The 17,010-nt window shown below is 41.2% G+C and overlaps 1 protein-coding gene and 1 non-coding gene across 2 annotated transcripts; one reads left to right on the plus strand and one right to left on the minus strand.

Annotated features, from left to right (window-relative positions):
- The first annotated feature begins 2,874 nt into the window (after positions 1-2,874).
- Positions 2,875-15,601, plus strand: C19H17orf75 (chromosome 19 C17orf75 homolog). The gene is made up of 10 exons (XM_070772700.1): positions 2,875-3,289; positions 4,116-4,196; positions 6,359-6,484; positions 7,417-7,560; positions 7,949-8,006; positions 9,474-9,593; positions 10,365-10,429; positions 10,580-10,716; positions 11,533-11,636; positions 13,262-15,601. The coding sequence occupies exons 1-10, from the start codon at positions 3,150-3,152 to the stop codon at positions 13,475-13,477; spliced, it is 1,191 nt and encodes a 396-aa protein (XP_070628801.1). The 5' UTR covers positions 2,875-3,149; the 3' UTR covers positions 13,478-15,601.
- Positions 9,880-9,951, minus strand: TRNAQ-UUG (transfer RNA glutamine (anticodon UUG)). Its single transcript has one exon. It is a non-coding gene; the product is annotated as a tRNA-Gln (tRNA).
- Positions 15,602-17,010: the final 1,409 nt, after the last annotated feature.

Below are 17,010 nucleotides of genomic sequence, written 5' to 3' on the forward strand. Positions count from 1 at the left end.
GGCCCCGTTGGGCTGCCGGCCATCTTGTCAGTACTTGCCATCTCGGCTTTCGTGGGCGAGCGAGTTCCTCAGAGCTCATTTTTCTTTGTAAAGGATATGGTGACCTAGGTACGCCGAGACGCTCGCGAATTGGAGGGGAGAGGAGGGGGTGGAAAAGCTGAAAAGATTACCCAGCGTAATTCAGGGTAAATTACAAATAAAGGATAACTGAGACAGCGCCCAGTTTTTCGTTTTGTTTCATTGCCCTGATTACTCTGCAGTAAGCGGTGGACGTTTTTCTACTACCGAATCAAAGAAGTCGAAGTCTCAGTCTTGTAACTCACACATTGGTGATGGGTGCGTAAATTACGGCAGCATGGTCACCGAGGTGATGGAAATACGAGGTGTTGCGGGGTTTATAGAGCCTTGGCGGTCATCAGGGTATCAAAGAAGGTTGCCGGAAGGGTGAATGGGAGCAGGCGAGGTGGAGGAGAGGGTATCTCCCTAAGGGTGCAAAAAGTGCAAGTCTTTGAGCCTGAGCACCTGAAAAAAAGTTTAGAGGTAGTAAGGTTGGAGCTGGTAGTGAAGGGGCTGATGGCAACAGATGATGCTGAGGAGGCTGGCAAAGATGACTTCTTGAGATTCTCGAGCAGTCTGAGAAGTTGCGTTTTATGCTGAAGTCCCTGGGTAGCAACCTAAGAGTTTTAAGAGGACAGTTAGAGAATAACACAAGTTAAGAGTGTAGTTGCTTTAGAGTCCAGGTGCTTGGGATCGCTTTCTACCGCCTATTTGCATGACTTTGGGCAAGCCACTTAAACTTTCTCTGCCTTCATTTAAAGCACAGTTTGTCATAGAGAAATAACTAGTAAGGTAAATTACATGTTCCTATTAAAAGGAAAAAATAATAGCGGGTATCCATGAAGCATTTGTGTGCCAGACAAGGTGTAAGTTTTACATTACTTGTCCCAACAAACCTGTGATGTAGGTGCCATTGTTAACACCCGGTTAATACAGATGAAAAAAAGGGAGAGCTTAAGGGAGTTGTAGGGAATTCCTTCGTCGTCCAGTGGTTAGTGGACCCTTAAGATCCTACATGGCATAAATAAATAAATAGAATTATCTTATTTTTTGTTTTAGGAAGAATGAATAAAATGCTTTTCTGCAACTAATGTCCTACTGCAGACCAGTTTGATCTCTTATCCAGGTTACTGTCACATTCTCTGACATGCCTCTCAGACTCCAATCCACTGTTCTCACTATTGAGCCAAAATGTTTTACAAAACTCAACTCTAACTCAGCTCCATACTTACTCTGTGACTGTGTAAATTACTTCAACTCCCCCACCCCACCCACATTTTTTTCTGGCTGCACCATGCCTCTTGGAGTGAAAGCATGAACCGCTAACCACAAAAAGGGAATTTTTTTGTAAGAGAGTTAGGAATAGAAGGAAAACAATATGAAGAGATATAGAAGACAACCTCCGTAAGTCAGGGAGAGAAACTTGGAACAGACTCTTTCCCCACAGCTCTCCAAAGGAACCCACCCGGCTGACAGCTTGACTTTGGACTTAAAATTGTAGAACTGTGGGACGATAAATTCTGTTGTTTAGGGAATTCCTTGGTGGTCCAGTGGTTAGGGCTCAGCACTTTTACTGTTGGGACCCCAAGGTGCACAGCCCTCCAAAAAAATAAATTTTGTTATTTAAACCACTCAGCCTTTGGTACTTTAACAGGAACCCTAGAAAACTGAAACACTTATATACAGAAAATTCTAAGGAATACATTTTTTAAAAACCTAGAGCTAATAAGAGTTCAGCAAAGTTCACAATACAAAATCAATATACAATATAATATTGTAAGGCAATTATCCTTCAATTAAAAAATAAAATTTTAAAACAAAGGTCAATATACAAGAATCAATTGTACTTCTATACACAAGCAACAGCAATCTGAAAGAGAATTTAAGAAAATTTCATTTATAATAGCATCAAAAAGAATAAAAATTTAACAAACATTCAGAACTTATACTCTGAAAAACCAAAATATTGTTGTAAGAAATTAAAGATCTAAAGAAGTGAAAACAACAAAAAAACCCTGAGATTAACTGTCCAAATAAATGGCTTTAAGATATAAATTTAGGTCAAGTCATCTTTAATTTTGTGGTCTTGAGTTCTTGAGTCAGTGGGTTTGAAAGCCACTCTGCCACTTATTAGGGCTTCCCAAGTGTTCCAGTAGTAAAGAATCTGCCTGCCAATATAGGAGATGCAAGAGATGCGAGTTCCATCCCTGGGTCAGGAAGATCCCCCTGGAGTAGAAAATGACAACTACTCCAGTGTTCTTGCCTAGAAAACTCCATGGACAGAGGAGCCTGGTGGGCAACAGTCCACAGGGTGACAAAGCGTGGGATATGACTGAGCACTGCCACGTACAACCTTATTTTCCAGTGGACAAGTCAAGTAATTCTAGCCTTGGCTTACTCTTCTGTCAAATGGGATAATAATAATATCTACCTCATGGGGTTGTGAGAATTAAATGAATAAGTATTTGTAAAGCACTTAGAAAAGTCCTCACACAGAAAATGCTTAATAAATGTTAACTACCATTTTTCTATATAAAGTTATGGGATGTAGGTGTACTTTATTATCTTTAATACGGTGATAAGGTAAAACGTGCAAGAAAAAGATGCCTAGGCGTTACAAAAATCTTTTCTTTTTTCTGACGTGACAAAATCTTAAAACTAATTCGGCAGTTTTTGAGCCGCATAGGGCACGGGCTAGGACAGAGGGTATAGCAGTGAACAAGATGGCATTCTAGTAGCAGAGACAGTAAACACATCTTGTCGGGGTGATAACTGGGATGAAGAATTAAGCAATATAAGGGGATAGGTTAGAGACTGATGCGACAGCAGTGGAGGTGCCAGGGGGATGTTTTGCATAGGGCGGTTAAGAAGTTGTCTCTGAGGAAGTGACGTTTCTGCACAGACCTGAATGATGTGAGAAAAAGAAGACAGAAAAATCACGGGGCATTCCAGCTTTCTCGACTGAGAGCCCGGGAAACCAGCGGAACGCAGATGCGCGAGGGCCGGGAGCCGGACGAGCCCGGCCATAGAGGACTGTACGGTACCGGGGGAGCGGTTTGGCGGGGACGCAGGGCCGCTCAGAGGCCGCCGCGATGCTCCCCTCCTTGCAGGAATCGCTGGATGGGGATGAAAAGGAGCTAGAGAGCAGCGAAGAGGGCGGCTCCGCCGAGGAGCGGAGACTCGACCCGCCGCCCAGCAGCCACTACTGTCTCTACAGCTACCGCGGAAGCAGGTGCAGCGCCCGGCCGCCCTTGTGGCCCCGCCCCGGCCCCGCCGCCCGGCCCCGCAGCCCACTCCGGGTTCCGCAGCTTGGCGGCTCCCAAACGCAGTCTTCTCCCCTCCCAGCCAAGGTCTCTGGCCCTCAGGGCCCTCCTCGCCTCACGCCATACTTCCCGGCCCCCAATCCTGGACTTTTGCGCCTGGTCCTCCCATGCCTCAGCGCTGTGTCCTTGACATCTTCTTAGCCCCTTCCTGTCACCTCTGCTTTTGTTTAGCGCAGTGCCTTGCACGCTCAATAAAGTCAATCCCCATCCCCCCTTTACTTCCTGTCATTGTCTCCCCGCTTTCCTCCGTCCCCACCCCTCTTCCCTCCCCCCACCTTCTGGTTACCGTCTGTCCTTGCTGCCTCTTCTCCCTCCTCCAGAGCCGACTTCCTGGGGCTCTTTTGGCCCTGTAAAGTCTTTTTGTTTTTGTTGGGGCTGCTTGTGGGATCTTGGTTCCCCCCGCAGTGGAAGTGCCGAGTCCTACTTGGACCACCCGGGAATTCCCTGTAAAGTGTGCATTTAAGAGAAAATTTCCTTGACATTTCTGGATATTTAATTTAGGCTTTCCTCTACCCTTTAAGTGGCCTGGAGAGAGAAGGGGCTCCTGTCAGCGCTGTTTTGTGGGGTTTCCCTGTCATTGAAGCTAGGCGGAGGAGGACGGGGTTCAAGTATTTCTACCTTGCAGCAGTTTTAGTGGTCTGTTTGCCCCCTTCCTTGCTTGCTGGGGGAGGGAGGGCATACTCCACTTGACTTAGAGCCCATAGTTCATAACTGAATTGGTTTTGTGGCGAGCAGATTGGCACAGCAGCGAGCGGACAGCGATGATGGAAGCCCAGGTGGCACAAATGCAGAAACTCCCTCTGGTGATGATTTCAGGTAAAAACAGCTTGGCCTTAAGCCGTGTATGTGCTTTTCTCCTAAGGGCATCTCTGGCATGCAGATGTCAATGGGTACCTTATCTGCCCTCAGCTTTCCCTGAATGAAACCATCAAGCCCCCTTCACCCCTAGGAACCTCATCTTATTGTCCTTTATTCATTTATTCAAGGCTGGGGCAGAGCCACATACCGTGGTGATTAGCACCATGTTGATTAGGCAGACAGTTATTCTGAGCTTCTTGATTGGAACTCCAGTAAATATTCAATATCATATGAGTATCAAAAAATTAAAAAAAAATTTTTTTAAGTCCTCCTCTCCCTACCCCCCCCCCCCATTGAATACCCTTTCATAGCTCTGCTGCTGCATACTGCAGTGTCAACTCCAAGCCAGCAGTGATTGCTGTCTCTTTTGTTCATTGATGTCTCCGTGCCTAGAACCTTGAGTGGTAGGTACTTGGCATAGGGTCGATGTTTAATATATATTTACTGAGGGAAGGAATGAATGAACCTCAACACTTGATGCAAAGTAGGATATAGTACAAAAATATTATGTTCACCGAGAGGCTGGATGATGGATGATTTAAGAAATTTTTCAGGTGCTGTAACAGTATTGTGGTTATAGATACATACATATATATTTTTTAAATCCTCATTTTTTAGAGATATGTAATGAGAAGTTTAGGGATGAAATAATATGATGCCTGGAACTTGCTTCAAAATAAGTATGGGACTTAAGAGAACAAACTTATGGTTCGCCAGAAGGGAAGGACTGGGGGAAGGGATAATTAGGGAGTTTGGGATGGACATGTAATCACTGCTATATTTAAAATGTTTAACCGACAAGGACCTACTGTAGAGGACATGGAACTCTGCTTAATGTTATGTGGCAGCCTGGACAGGAAGGGAGTTTGGGGGAGAATGGATACATGTGTGTGTATGGCTGAGTCCCTTTGCTATTGACCTGAAGCTATCACAGTGTTGTTTGTTAATCGGCTATACCCCAATACAAAATCAAAAGTGTAAAAACAAAAAAGTCCAAAATAAGTCTGGGAGGTGGAGGGTATGGACAACATGGGAGTACAGATGAAAATAAAATGTTTTATAATTTTTATTGGAATATAATTGACTTACAATGTTGTGTTGGTTTCAGGTGTACAGCGAAGTGACTCAGTTTTGCATATACGTACATCCACTCTGTTTTAGATTCTTTTCCCATATAGGCCATTACAGAGTATTGAGTTCCCAGTGCTATACGTAGGTCCTATACCTACGTTGGTCATGTAGGTTGGTTGGTACATGTAGGTTCGTTATATTATTCTTTCTACTTTTCAGTGTTTGAAATTTTCCTTAATGTGGAACCAAAGATGTGAGGCATATTGGGTTCATATTCTCTGTTGGGAAGTTTGGTGATGGAAAATCTTCTTACATATTCAAATTATAGTTTCTGTTTATATTCTAATCTCAACCAAACTGAAATGTGTGTGTCTAGGTCATAAAAAATCACTGAGCTGGTGTGTTTATTCATGGGCAGTGGGTAGTTGGAGGTTTGAGGGAAGAAGAGGAGGCATGAAATAGTAGAAGATGTGAGTGGACCAGGAGATGGCATGAGAGCTGGGCAGCGGTCAGGGCCCGCTGGTGGCTGGTGGTCATTGATTTCAAATGAGACTAGCCACTGTGGTGGTGGGCTTTTGTCCAGCCACATTCAGCTGCACAGGGGCAGGTGCAGACTAGGTAGAGAACTGGACTAAGCAGGGCTGAAGCTTTGCTAAGCAAATACCAGGAGGCGAAAACAAAGGGGTTGAATGAGAATGTATGCGGGGCGGTGATCGTAATGACTGGCCATGGAATTTAAGCTGGGTAAGGAGAAGGGAGGTGAGGATGAGAAACTTGAGGTTACTGTGAAAAAGAGGTAAGGTCAGTGGGTTTGAGGGGTCCCAGTGGAGTCATAATACTAAAGAAAATGAGCTAGAAAGGTAGGACTACTTTAAACAGATGAGGCAGATCGTACTTGGTGACATACATCCCTAGAAGCCTCACCAACAGGACCCAAACAGAAAGCTCTGCCGAGTCCTTAGTGAGGGCTTTTAGCAATGTCCTGTCTGACTTACTGGGTATAAATGCAGAGTCCACTGCTAAGGAACATGTGTCTTTCATTTGTCAAGCCTCTCCTTAGTGGATACTAATCTACCATCTGAAGTGGAGCCAGAGCTACGCAGTTTCATCGCGAAGCGTCTTTCTAAGGGAGCAGTCTTTGAAGGGCTGGGTAATGTTGCAGCTGTAGAGCTGAGGTAAGTGTAAAATGTGCTGTGTCCTGAGGTTTTATTTCTGAGCTAAATATGGGAAGCGATGAGAAACTCCAAAAGATCAACTCTGGCTAGACCTGCAAAGTTCATCTTTGTTTCCTGGCAGCTGAGCCGTGGGCCTCACACACACACACACACACACACACACACACTTTTGAGGAATGAAATTAACTGAATGGCAGAGACCCTTCCTCCTAAGGGTACATATTTAGTCTTGTACTTGGGAGAAATGAGCTCATTACCAAAACTGAAATTGTACACTGTACAGTTGTAAAGGGCTTTCACAAGCTTCAATGCCATTCTCCTTACAAAGGGGTGATAAAGCATATACTCTTACTTCCTATTTCAGATGAGGAAATAAACTCAGAGAAGTTAAGTTCCTAAGGCCAGTCACATTGATGGAATTCAGGCTTAAATATAGGTGTCCTTGGTTGAATTCCAGCCATCTTTCCATTACACCCCTTGATTGTAGTTCACTTCAGACCATGATATTGGCATTGAGTCCCTTCAGGAGTATGAGGCCACATCCCAAAGGTAAGACCACAGGGTCAACACTTCACATCCTCCTGGAGCTTCAGTGATTCGTGTATGTTTATGGGAGGGAAAACACAGATAAACCATGTAAACATGGGTAAACCGTGAACAAGAGTGGAATTTGTATGAATTTTTCACATAAGACAGAAGAATTCAAAGAAATTCTGTGTTTGTTAGGTGCTGCTTTAGCTAAAGCCCATTACGATGAAGGTTCACTTTCGTCTGTTGTTACCAGTAAACCAAGGAGAAGCCTGGGAAGCTCTAAATTACAGAGCAGTCTAACGATATTGCCAGATCAGGATGACCAGCACTCAGAGAAGCCTACAAAACAACATACATGAGTTGTCAAAAGAATGCATTTTAGCTTTTTCTTTCTTTTCTAGAATTCCAGGTTACCGAGTCGGTTGTTATTACTGCCTTTTCCAGCAAGAAAAACTGCTTCCCCAAACAGCATCAACGGACTCTGAGCAGAAGTCTTCAGAGTATGTGGTCTGTTTTTTAGGAGGGTCTGAAAAAGGACTTGAGCTATATCCTTTCTTTGGTCTCTGAGGATATCAGGAAGGAAATGCTGGCAGGCAAGTGGAGGATTATCACTACCAACCCCCGAAAAGCCTTTCTACCTCTTATGCATTAACTTCAATCTCATACCTTCATACAACCAGTTTGTCTTCACTTGTTTTTATCATGAATTTATTTATTTTTGGCCACTCGGCTTGTGTGATCTTGGTTCCCCAACCAGGGATTGAAACTGAGCTCTTAGGTGCTGAGAGCATGGAGTACTAACCACTGGTCTGCCAAGAAATTCCCATATCGTGGCTTGTTTTAACCAACAGATATTTAAGAGATTTTCCTATTATCCATTGAGAGATAAAACCCTGTCTTGATTCATCCTTTATCACTTCCTTAAGAACATACTTTCAGGCTTGAATTGGACAAATACATTCAAGGGCTGAAAAATAACATGAACTGTGAGGTAAGACAATTGCATTAATATTTTTAAAGACCCAAATGACTAACATTATGTGACTGCGGTTCTTATCAAAGCATCCAGGTGGGCACAGACACTTAAATTCTGAAAATGTGCTACTTTGTGGGCTAGTAGGAAAGTGCTGTTAAGAGGAGCAAGGGACACAGTGCTCTAAGTTTCACAAGACTGCTTGTGATGTTTTGTATCTATGAAAAATTCAATCCATTAAGTTCAAAGGTATACGGTCACATGCCAATCAAGGAAGAAGATGCTGCTTTCCTGATTTCTAGACATAGGATTTATACTCTGGACAGAACTAATGGCTTATGAAGCCGCTGGCACCAGAGACATGCTGTGCAACGGGATGACTGTCCTTGAACTCAACCTCAAAGATGTTTAGAAACATCCCGTTATTCATTAATCGATCTTTTGTGAATTAGATACATCCATATTGATTCCTTTACCCATACCTTTTAAATACTGTGCGTTTGGTTTGTTGGAGTTAAGTATAACTCATAAATTTTCTACCCATTACAGGTGGTAATAATTCCTTTTCCTTGTCATGCCTGTGCTTACAAGGCAGTACAGAGGGGAATGACAGCATCGGAGTGAGCCAGGGATACAAGCAAGTCTAGGGTAGCTGCTCTCCCAGGATGGGGTGCTCCCACCAGTCCCTAGGGAGCAGCAGAGCCAGGGAAGCTGGATGAGCTCCTGGCAGTGTGTCCGACCACACCGGAGTGGGCTTGAGCGCTTTGATGTGTTGACCTCTGTCCTTCCCTGTTCGCTTTCAAATGTTAGTGAGCTGTCTGCGTTCCTTCAGTCATTCAACAGGCCCTTTATAAGCTCCTCCATGGATGTTTCGGAAACTGTACCAGATGCTTGGGGAGATGAGGATTTTTTTTCCTCCCCTTAAAGAGTTTTATTCATTAATTTTTGGAGATAAGGATTATTAAGAGAGTATCTCTGGGAGTTCACAGCACAGTGGGAGGAGATGGACATGTAAATGCCCTAACTCCTTTCAGTGAAGAAATAGCATAGAACCCTATTAAGTCAGTTTCTTCATTTTATTTTTTATTTTTTTAGTTTCTTCATTTTATATAATGCATGTTTTAGTGTGTTTTTTTTTTTTAATGCAGTACTGAATTAATACCCTCTCTGCCTAACAAGCCCAGCAAAGTTATATCACAATTCCTTTTTTTGTTTTTTGGCTGTACCTCTCTGCTTGTGGGATCTTAGTTCCCCAACCAGGGATTGAACCCAGGTGCCTGGCAATGAAGGGCAGAGTCCTAACCACTGAACTGCCAGGAAATTCCTACAATTCCTTTTGTTTTAATTGGTGGCATTAGCTTAAAAAAGAAGGAGGTGTTGGTCCCCATTTCTTTTCACTGCCAAGAGTATCATGAAGAAAATGTTAAGTGTATTAATTAAGGTGAAGGCTTAGATCAAAGCAAATGACATTCTCTCTTAATCTAGGAAAGTGGTGGGGAGAACCACATCCAGTCTTACCTGAGCAGCTGGTTTGCAGATGTTGTTTGCCCCATCCAAAGGGTGGTCCATCTCTTTCAGGAGAAGCTCACCTTTCTGCTACATGCTGTAAGTATTGCCCAAACGAAAGTATTTCCTTCATTGAGGATCACTTTGGCGTAGTTTGGTTTACTTAAAGACATACTTATTTTCTCTGAACATTACTTATTACTTCCACCTGCCCTCTGAATATTCATTCAGACTATGCTTGCAATAAGGATACACCGCACTCTGTTTACACAGATCCAGAAAGTTACACTACGAAGGTAGAGTTGCGAATACTATCTTCTAATACAATAAAACATTTTAATCACTTTTTCTTTTTGGCTGTGCCATACGGCTTATAGAAACTCAGTTCCCTAACCAGGTATTGAACCCGGGCCACAGCAGTCAAAGTGTTGAATCCTAACCACTAGACTACCAGGGAATTCTCTAAAATAATTACTTTTTGAAGTGATGTGGGAGACATGTGATTTCTAAAACAATTTGAAGAGGAAAATGGAAATCCAAAGTAATTTTTAACTATATAAAAATGCCCAAATAAAATATTTAATAGAATATCTGGACAGTGGGGAAGGCTTGAGTAAGTGGCCAGGTTTTTCATTTTTCATGTGGTGGGTGGATGCAGCTGAGCCTGGACAGCCCCTCAAGCCCAGGTAGTAAGGCTAGGTTCCCGACCCTCAGTGAGCAGCTGAACACAGCTCTGGAGAGCTCCGGGGCGGTGTCCAGCAAACATGGTCTGGTGCGGTGGTTGTTGGGGGAGGCCACGTTTAGTCACTAGCTGCTCTGCAAGGAAAATTGGCATACGTGTATCAACTGGGCGTTATTTTTCTCTCATAGGCTCTGAGTTATACTCCTGTTGAGGTTAAAGGATCAGATGAAAAAACAAAGAGAGACATTCACAGGTAAAGAACAGTTTTGCAAAGAGAGCACCTTTTCCTCAGCCAGTCTGATATTTCTGTTTTGAACTCCCCCACCACGCAATGCAGAATGAATTTGCTTTCTCCCTCCCATCCTGTAATATACTTTGTGGAAAAAGATTGTATGTGTGGCAGGTTTCTGAGCGTGGCTAGTCTCCAAGGCCTTATTCACGAAGGCACCATGACATCCTTGTGCATGGCCATGACGGAGGAGCAGCAGAAGTCTGTGATCATCGACTGCAGCAGCTCCCAGCCTCAGTTCCACAATGCAGGTGAGCCACAACCCTGGGAACAGCCTTGTCAATCACTGTTTTCACACGGACAACAAATGACGCAAAGTTATCCTCCCTGCCCTGTGCAGTTTTACATGTTTATCCCCAAATCGCCAAAAACAAGAGCATTTCTAGAAACATGGAAATCATGACATGCCTAGCAATTCTACTCCTAGGTATATAGAGAAACTCTTATGTATGTACACAAGGAGACAAATACAAGACGTTCATAAGGGCACTGTTTGCAAGGAAAGAACTGAAAGCAACTCAAGTGTCTGTCAACAGGAGAACTGCTAAGCTGTTATACTCATACAGTAGAATACTATACAGCCGTGACAGCGAGTGAAGTAGAGCTATATCTCTCCGTATAGCATCCAAACATACTATATAGTGAAAGAGCTGTTAAAGAAAAGTACAGTTTTAACATGCAAATTTTTTTACACTATATAGGGCTTAGAGATAAAGTATGTGGCAAAGGTTTAAAGAAAGACATGGGCATGATAATCCTTTCTGATGGGAAAATAGGGGGATGCAGCTAGGAAGATGCATGTGGGAGCTTCGACCAGTTTGGTATTTCTTAGCCAGGTGGTGAGTTAAGGTTTTTTTAGACCAATATAGAAGCCTTAAATAATTCATTATAAGTGTTTTTATAAATGAGGAAAGAATATTGTGATGTATACGAATATTGAATCCTTGTGCTGTGCACTTGAAATTTATATAATGTTACATGGTTCAATTAAAAAAGAAAATAAAAAGAAAGGAAGAATAAATGTCTTGTGATGTTACTTTTATTCATTTTTCTAAAATATTTTATAGGGAGCAACCGGTTTTGTGAGGATTGGATGCAGGCTTTTATGAATGGTGCTGAAGGAGGTAACCCTTTTCTTTTTCGACAAGTCCTGGAGAACTTTAAACTAAAGGTAACTAATTGGCTGCATGCCAAGTGCCACATATAATCTTTGTCACAAAGTTTAGTTAGTATCAGTGACCAGGAAACAAATCTGCTTCACAGCTATAATGTCTGTTAACTAGAACACTTTCAAAACTATAATCCTCAATTTCCATTTATACCAATAGCATTGAAAGTGCCAGTTTCCCCAAACCCAGACACCACCGGGTATCTAAACTTTTCGTCTTTGCCAGCCTGACAGGTGACACTGGTATATCACTATTTTTATTTGTATGTAAAAATTTCAATTTGTTTCAACCAAAACCAAAACAGTCCACCCATTTCTCCCACTCCCTATCTGCTGCCTCTGTACTCTGAGTCCATGAGTTGTTTTTTATATATTTATATAAAAATATATATATATTTGGATTCCACATGTAGATGTCTTTCTCTGTAGAACCTGTTTCGCTTAGCATGAAGCCCTTGTTGGCAGATCTCATTCTTCTGTTTACTGGCTGAGTGGTATTCCATTGTGTGTATATACCACAGTTTGTCCATTCACCCATCAGTTGACACTTGGGTTGTTTCCATGTCTTGGCTGTTGTTGGTGATGCTTCAGGGAACATGGCACTGCAGATATCTTTCTGAGTAGGTGCTTTGGTTTTCTTCAGAGAGATGTCCAGAAGGAGCATTGCTGGATGGTATTTTTTTCATTTGGATTATTACCTTAATGTATATTCCCAAAAGTGGGATTACCAAGTCAAGGGTTTTAATGTTTTGGTTTCTATTACAAATTGCCAGCTTGCAGTTCAAAAAAAATAGGAACAAATTACAGAATGTTCAGCAATGTGTATGGGTTTTCTATGCAGAACCTAATATAACGTTTTTTATCAGTCTTATTTATTTTTATTACTTTAATGTTGGCACTCCATAGCTATTCAAATCTGTCTTTAATTATTATTCAGGCTGAACATTTTTTCATGTTCGTTTAGTATTAGCAAATAAACAGAAAGACATTTTGATGGAGCAGATGTATCCACTATGATATAGTGACATTAGAAATAGTAAAGGCAATACTAATGAAAGGTATTACCTGTCATTCTTTATATATAAACACTATATTTATATTTTTTGATGAATTGTCAAGTAAAGTCCAAGTTTTAACCACAAATTTGCTTATTCTGTGTTTTTGCACTGTAAGCCTTATTCATAATAATTAAAATGATGTTCTAATTTTTGAAAAACAAACAAGAGCTAGAATCTTCCAAAGGCATTTATAGTTTTCAGTGGCCTCTGTGTATGTATCATTGCATTTCCAATAAATTGAATTGAATGCTTGCTTATATTTTAGGGACATCCGTCTTATAATTTACGGCATATCTTAGTTGGGAAGCACAAAAAACGTAGTTCCATGCCTAAAAGTTCAGAATTTTGTTGGGGAGGCATGTTGTCACCTTATTTAGGAGATTTGTATTTTTACTTTATGTCAAAGATTTTGTTGTATCAAGGGCAAAGCATATTAGCAATTAAAATATTTGAAATAAAAGGCAAACATTTCATTCACATATAGTTGAGTTCTCAGCTGGATAGGAGATCTTTTTCAAGCTTCATTATTATCTCACTGAACACATAGTTAACTGGGTAATCTTTTTCTAGGCCATACAAGACACAAATAATTTGAAGAGATTTATCCGGCAGGCAGAAATGAATCATTATGCTTTGTTTAAATGTTACATGTTCCTAAAGAACTGTGGTAGTGGAGATATCCTTTTGAAGATTGTTAAAGTGGAACACGAAGAAATGCCTGAAGCCAAAAATGTGGTAGCTGTCCTCGAGGAATTTATGAAAGAAGCTGCTGCCCAGAGTTTTTGATGACGTATTTGGAGATGATTGTATTGTGAAGTCCTGCAAGCCGTGGTGTTTAAAACTGTGGTAGTTTGGTAACTGTCATAGGATTGCTATTTCAGATTATTTGAAAACACATTATAGATTTTCTCATTTTGTATCTTCAAGATTAAACCCAATTAGATGTATAAATCTGAGGCACGTCTTCACAGTCATACATAGATGTATGTTAGAACTGTGAAATTTTTACATTGCTGGTCCCATAACTTCTAGCTTCAGGGAATTGTTGCTTAAAACCTTCAGAGGTGATTTTGTGGCTTCTCTGAGGAGTTTGCAGTATTTAGCAACTTTCCCTCCCAGAAAAATCATAATACTTCTTTCCCAAGGTACTGTTGTTGTTTAGTCGCTAACTCATGTCTGACTCTTTTGGTGACCCCATGGACTGCAACCCGCCAGACTCCTCTGTCCATGGATATTGAAGTGGGTTGCCATTTCCTTCTCCAGGGGATCTTCTTGACCCAGGGATCAAACCCTCGTCTCCTGTGTTGGCAGGCAGATTCTTTAGCACTGAGCCACAGGGAATCCCTCAATGTACTATAGCTTCTTTCAAAAAACTTATTCCTAGTTTTAGGACAGATTAACACCATGCCACCATTTCAAAGACAGATCTCTGCATCCTGTGGGTGCTTGATGGATTTTTTTTGTCTGATTGATAATGGCATGGATGATGAAGGCAGCTTTTATGTCAATATGCAAATAAATCATGAGTGTGTAAGGAATTAAATGAACTTTAAAAATAGGTGCACTAGCTTCAAGATAAGATATTATCTCTGATGGAAAGCTACTGCAGAAGTGGCCCCATCACTTTTCTTCATTCTTTTGTTCACAGGTATTTGCCAAGAGCCTATAATTTCTCTTTTTCTTTTATATGAAAATGCTGGAGTTTTTAAATGGAGTGTTAAAAAAAAAACAAAGTACATCAATTTTACAAGCAAACAAAATAAAGAACTCGCACAGAGATTCTTCACATTGATTTTAGTTTTCTGTACATGTGTTACAAGCCTTATATTGTTTTACTCTGAATCAACTGAAAGTGCCCTGCGTTAGAGCCACTGATAATTCCCGTGGAAGCCAACTATAGCTACACACATATGACTGCAGTTTGTTCTGCATAGCTCTTTAATAAATCCATTTGATAATGATTTTTGTTTGGAAGATCAGAAGTCTTCTGTTCTCACTGCCCTCAGGATGCTCAGAGGAACAGAAGCCCGTAAAACTCCTCTCCTAAACTCATCTAAATTCACATTAAGTGCTGAGTTTTAACTTTCAAGATAACTGACAACGGCCTTCTGCTTTTTCTTCTACAGAAACCTAGAGACATGACTCACTGAGCCATTTCTTTTCTTTAATGGGAAATACAATTCAGGATCCTCATAAAGGCTTTCATATAGTTTTAAACTTTAATAACTTGGATTGTAGTCAGTGTAGAAAAAAATCCAAGTACCATCTTTTTTATAGCATTCACAATGACTATGGGAAATTTTATGGTACAACCCTTGAATCTGACTTTTTCTAAGGTAGGGTTGCCCACTTGGAAATCAGTTTTTTAAATAAATAACATTAGGACATCAACATTTTGAGTCTGGAAAATATGTTTTTCATTTTCAAATTCACATATCATTCAAGAGTCCATGTTGTAAATAGCATTTAAAAGCAAATATATTACCTGCTTCAAGTCATTTATGGATAGAGTCAAGGCATAATTACATATTCTTTATATGTACTTTTATATATATTTTTGGTAATGTAGGCTCATGACATCACACAGTTATATACAATACAGTCTTATTTTAAAGTGTGTGTATATCACTGCTGTAGACAAGGAAAATAGTGATATGGAGCTGACTGTCTTGTGGGCCGTGAGAAGAAACTCAGAGTTTGTGACCAAAAACATGTATTATATTCAAATTTTAATAAGCTAATATATTAACTTTCAAAGTTTTAAAAAGCATTTGTTAAGTGTGGAATACATTGTGTATTATTTGTGTGCTATACACACAGGAAATGTATGTTTGTCATGGATCAAAAATGGTCTCAATTTACCTGTAATTATATTTATTATAATAACAATAAAACTTAGCTTCTCAGCAACACAGTCATTTTTATTCAGTGAGCTCAATTCTCCAGTCTGACATTTTTATTAATTCACAGCAAGTTTTGAGGGAAATTATACTTGTTTGGCTAAGGAATTTGTTGAAAAAAATCAAATTGCCTGCTAGGAGACATCTTTCTGCAACCTGCAGGAGGCATTAGGCAGACTATATGAGCACTTTCCATCACAGTGTTTTATTCATCGTCCAGTACGCTTACACCTGTCTAATTCAATGGCCCGACTCAATTCTTTTCACTCTCATTCATTATTAACCATGACAGAATGCCTGTCCTTTACCAGAGGAGTACTTACACCAAATGCCAGGAAAGCCTGCAAGCGTCTCAGAAATAAGATTCAGTTACCAGGACTACCTTTCTCCTAACCATGAGTCTTCTCTGTCATGGAAACCCCACTGGCTTCAACGAAGTCTTTCCACTTGGAGGCCTAAGAGGGCAGCTCCAGTCCTATACCTGCTAAACTTCTGAAATGTGCCTCACAGACTTCATATCTCTCTAAGTTGGCGGAAATGCTAGATTTCAGAAGTCAGGGTTGGTGGGGCAGTGATAGGGAGCAGTAATGAATTGATAGCTGTGAGTTTTCTTGTGAACTACTTCTGGGAGGGCTGACAAAGTGGAGATCCTGTTAAGTGAACACCAAGCAAATACGCCAAGGTTCAGGACTGTGACCAGATGGCCCCAGGTCAAGGGCAACAAGACTGGATCTTTAAACAAACGCCCTGACACTTCTACAAACTGAAGTGTCCTTAAAGTTCTATACAAACACCCGAGGGCTGAGCACAGGAACTTTGGAACCAGGCCATCTTGGCTGCGATCCTACTGGCAAGTTACTGAACTTCTCTAGGCTGTCCCTTCGTGGGTAGATATGGGTGTACTTATACCCACTTCAAGTAGCTGTGCAATTAAATAAGACTGAAAGTGCCTCGCCCAGTGCCCAGGCACAGAGTAGGTACCCACTAAGTGGTCTGTATAATTACCCTATTATCAGTTTTAAGTTATAGGAAGAATGAGAAGCTGGTGGAAGGGAGGAAGCAAGAGTGAAGAGCAGAGTGGTAGGAGGTCAGAGGCAAAGCTGGTTTAACGACTGCCGGCTGCCAGGGAGCTTACCTTTGGGAACCGAGTCCCAGGACCACGGCTGCTGACAGGACTCTGTTCCCCACACTCCAAACAGATCCTAGATCTTGAGCCTGAACCATGCCCTAAAATTTGCTCTGGGATGACTTCTGCCATCCCAGAAAGCATGTAGAAATATTTCTAAATGATACACAAGAAACTGATGTGAAAACATGATCAGAAACAACTCCCATACCCTGAATTTTAACAGGGTAGTTTAATCCTCCACTGAAAGCTGTGAATGGCCAAACCACATACACTGCCATTAGCTTAGAGAA

The sequence above is a fragment of the Bos indicus genome, chromosome 19, assembly GCF_029378745.1.
Source record: "Bos indicus isolate NIAB-ARS_2022 breed Sahiwal x Tharparkar chromosome 19, NIAB-ARS_B.indTharparkar_mat_pri_1.0, whole genome shotgun sequence".
Lineage (NCBI taxonomy): Eukaryota > Metazoa > Chordata > Mammalia > Artiodactyla > Bovidae > Bos > Bos indicus.

Excerpts from the sequence above, each read along its gene's own strand:
- C19H17orf75 (XM_070772700.1), top strand. The coding sequence starts at position 3,150 with ATGCTCCCCTCCTTGCAGGAATCGCTGGATGGGGATGAAAAGGAGCTA. Across the intron at positions 9,594-10,364 it reads TCACCTTTCTGCTACATGCT|GCTCTGAGTTATACTCCTGT; the intron begins GTAAGTATTGCC and ends TTTCTCTCATAG. Across the intron at positions 10,430-10,579 it reads ACAAAGAGAGACATTCACAG|GTTTCTGAGCGTGGCTAGTC; the intron begins GTAAAGAACAGT and ends TATGTGTGGCAG.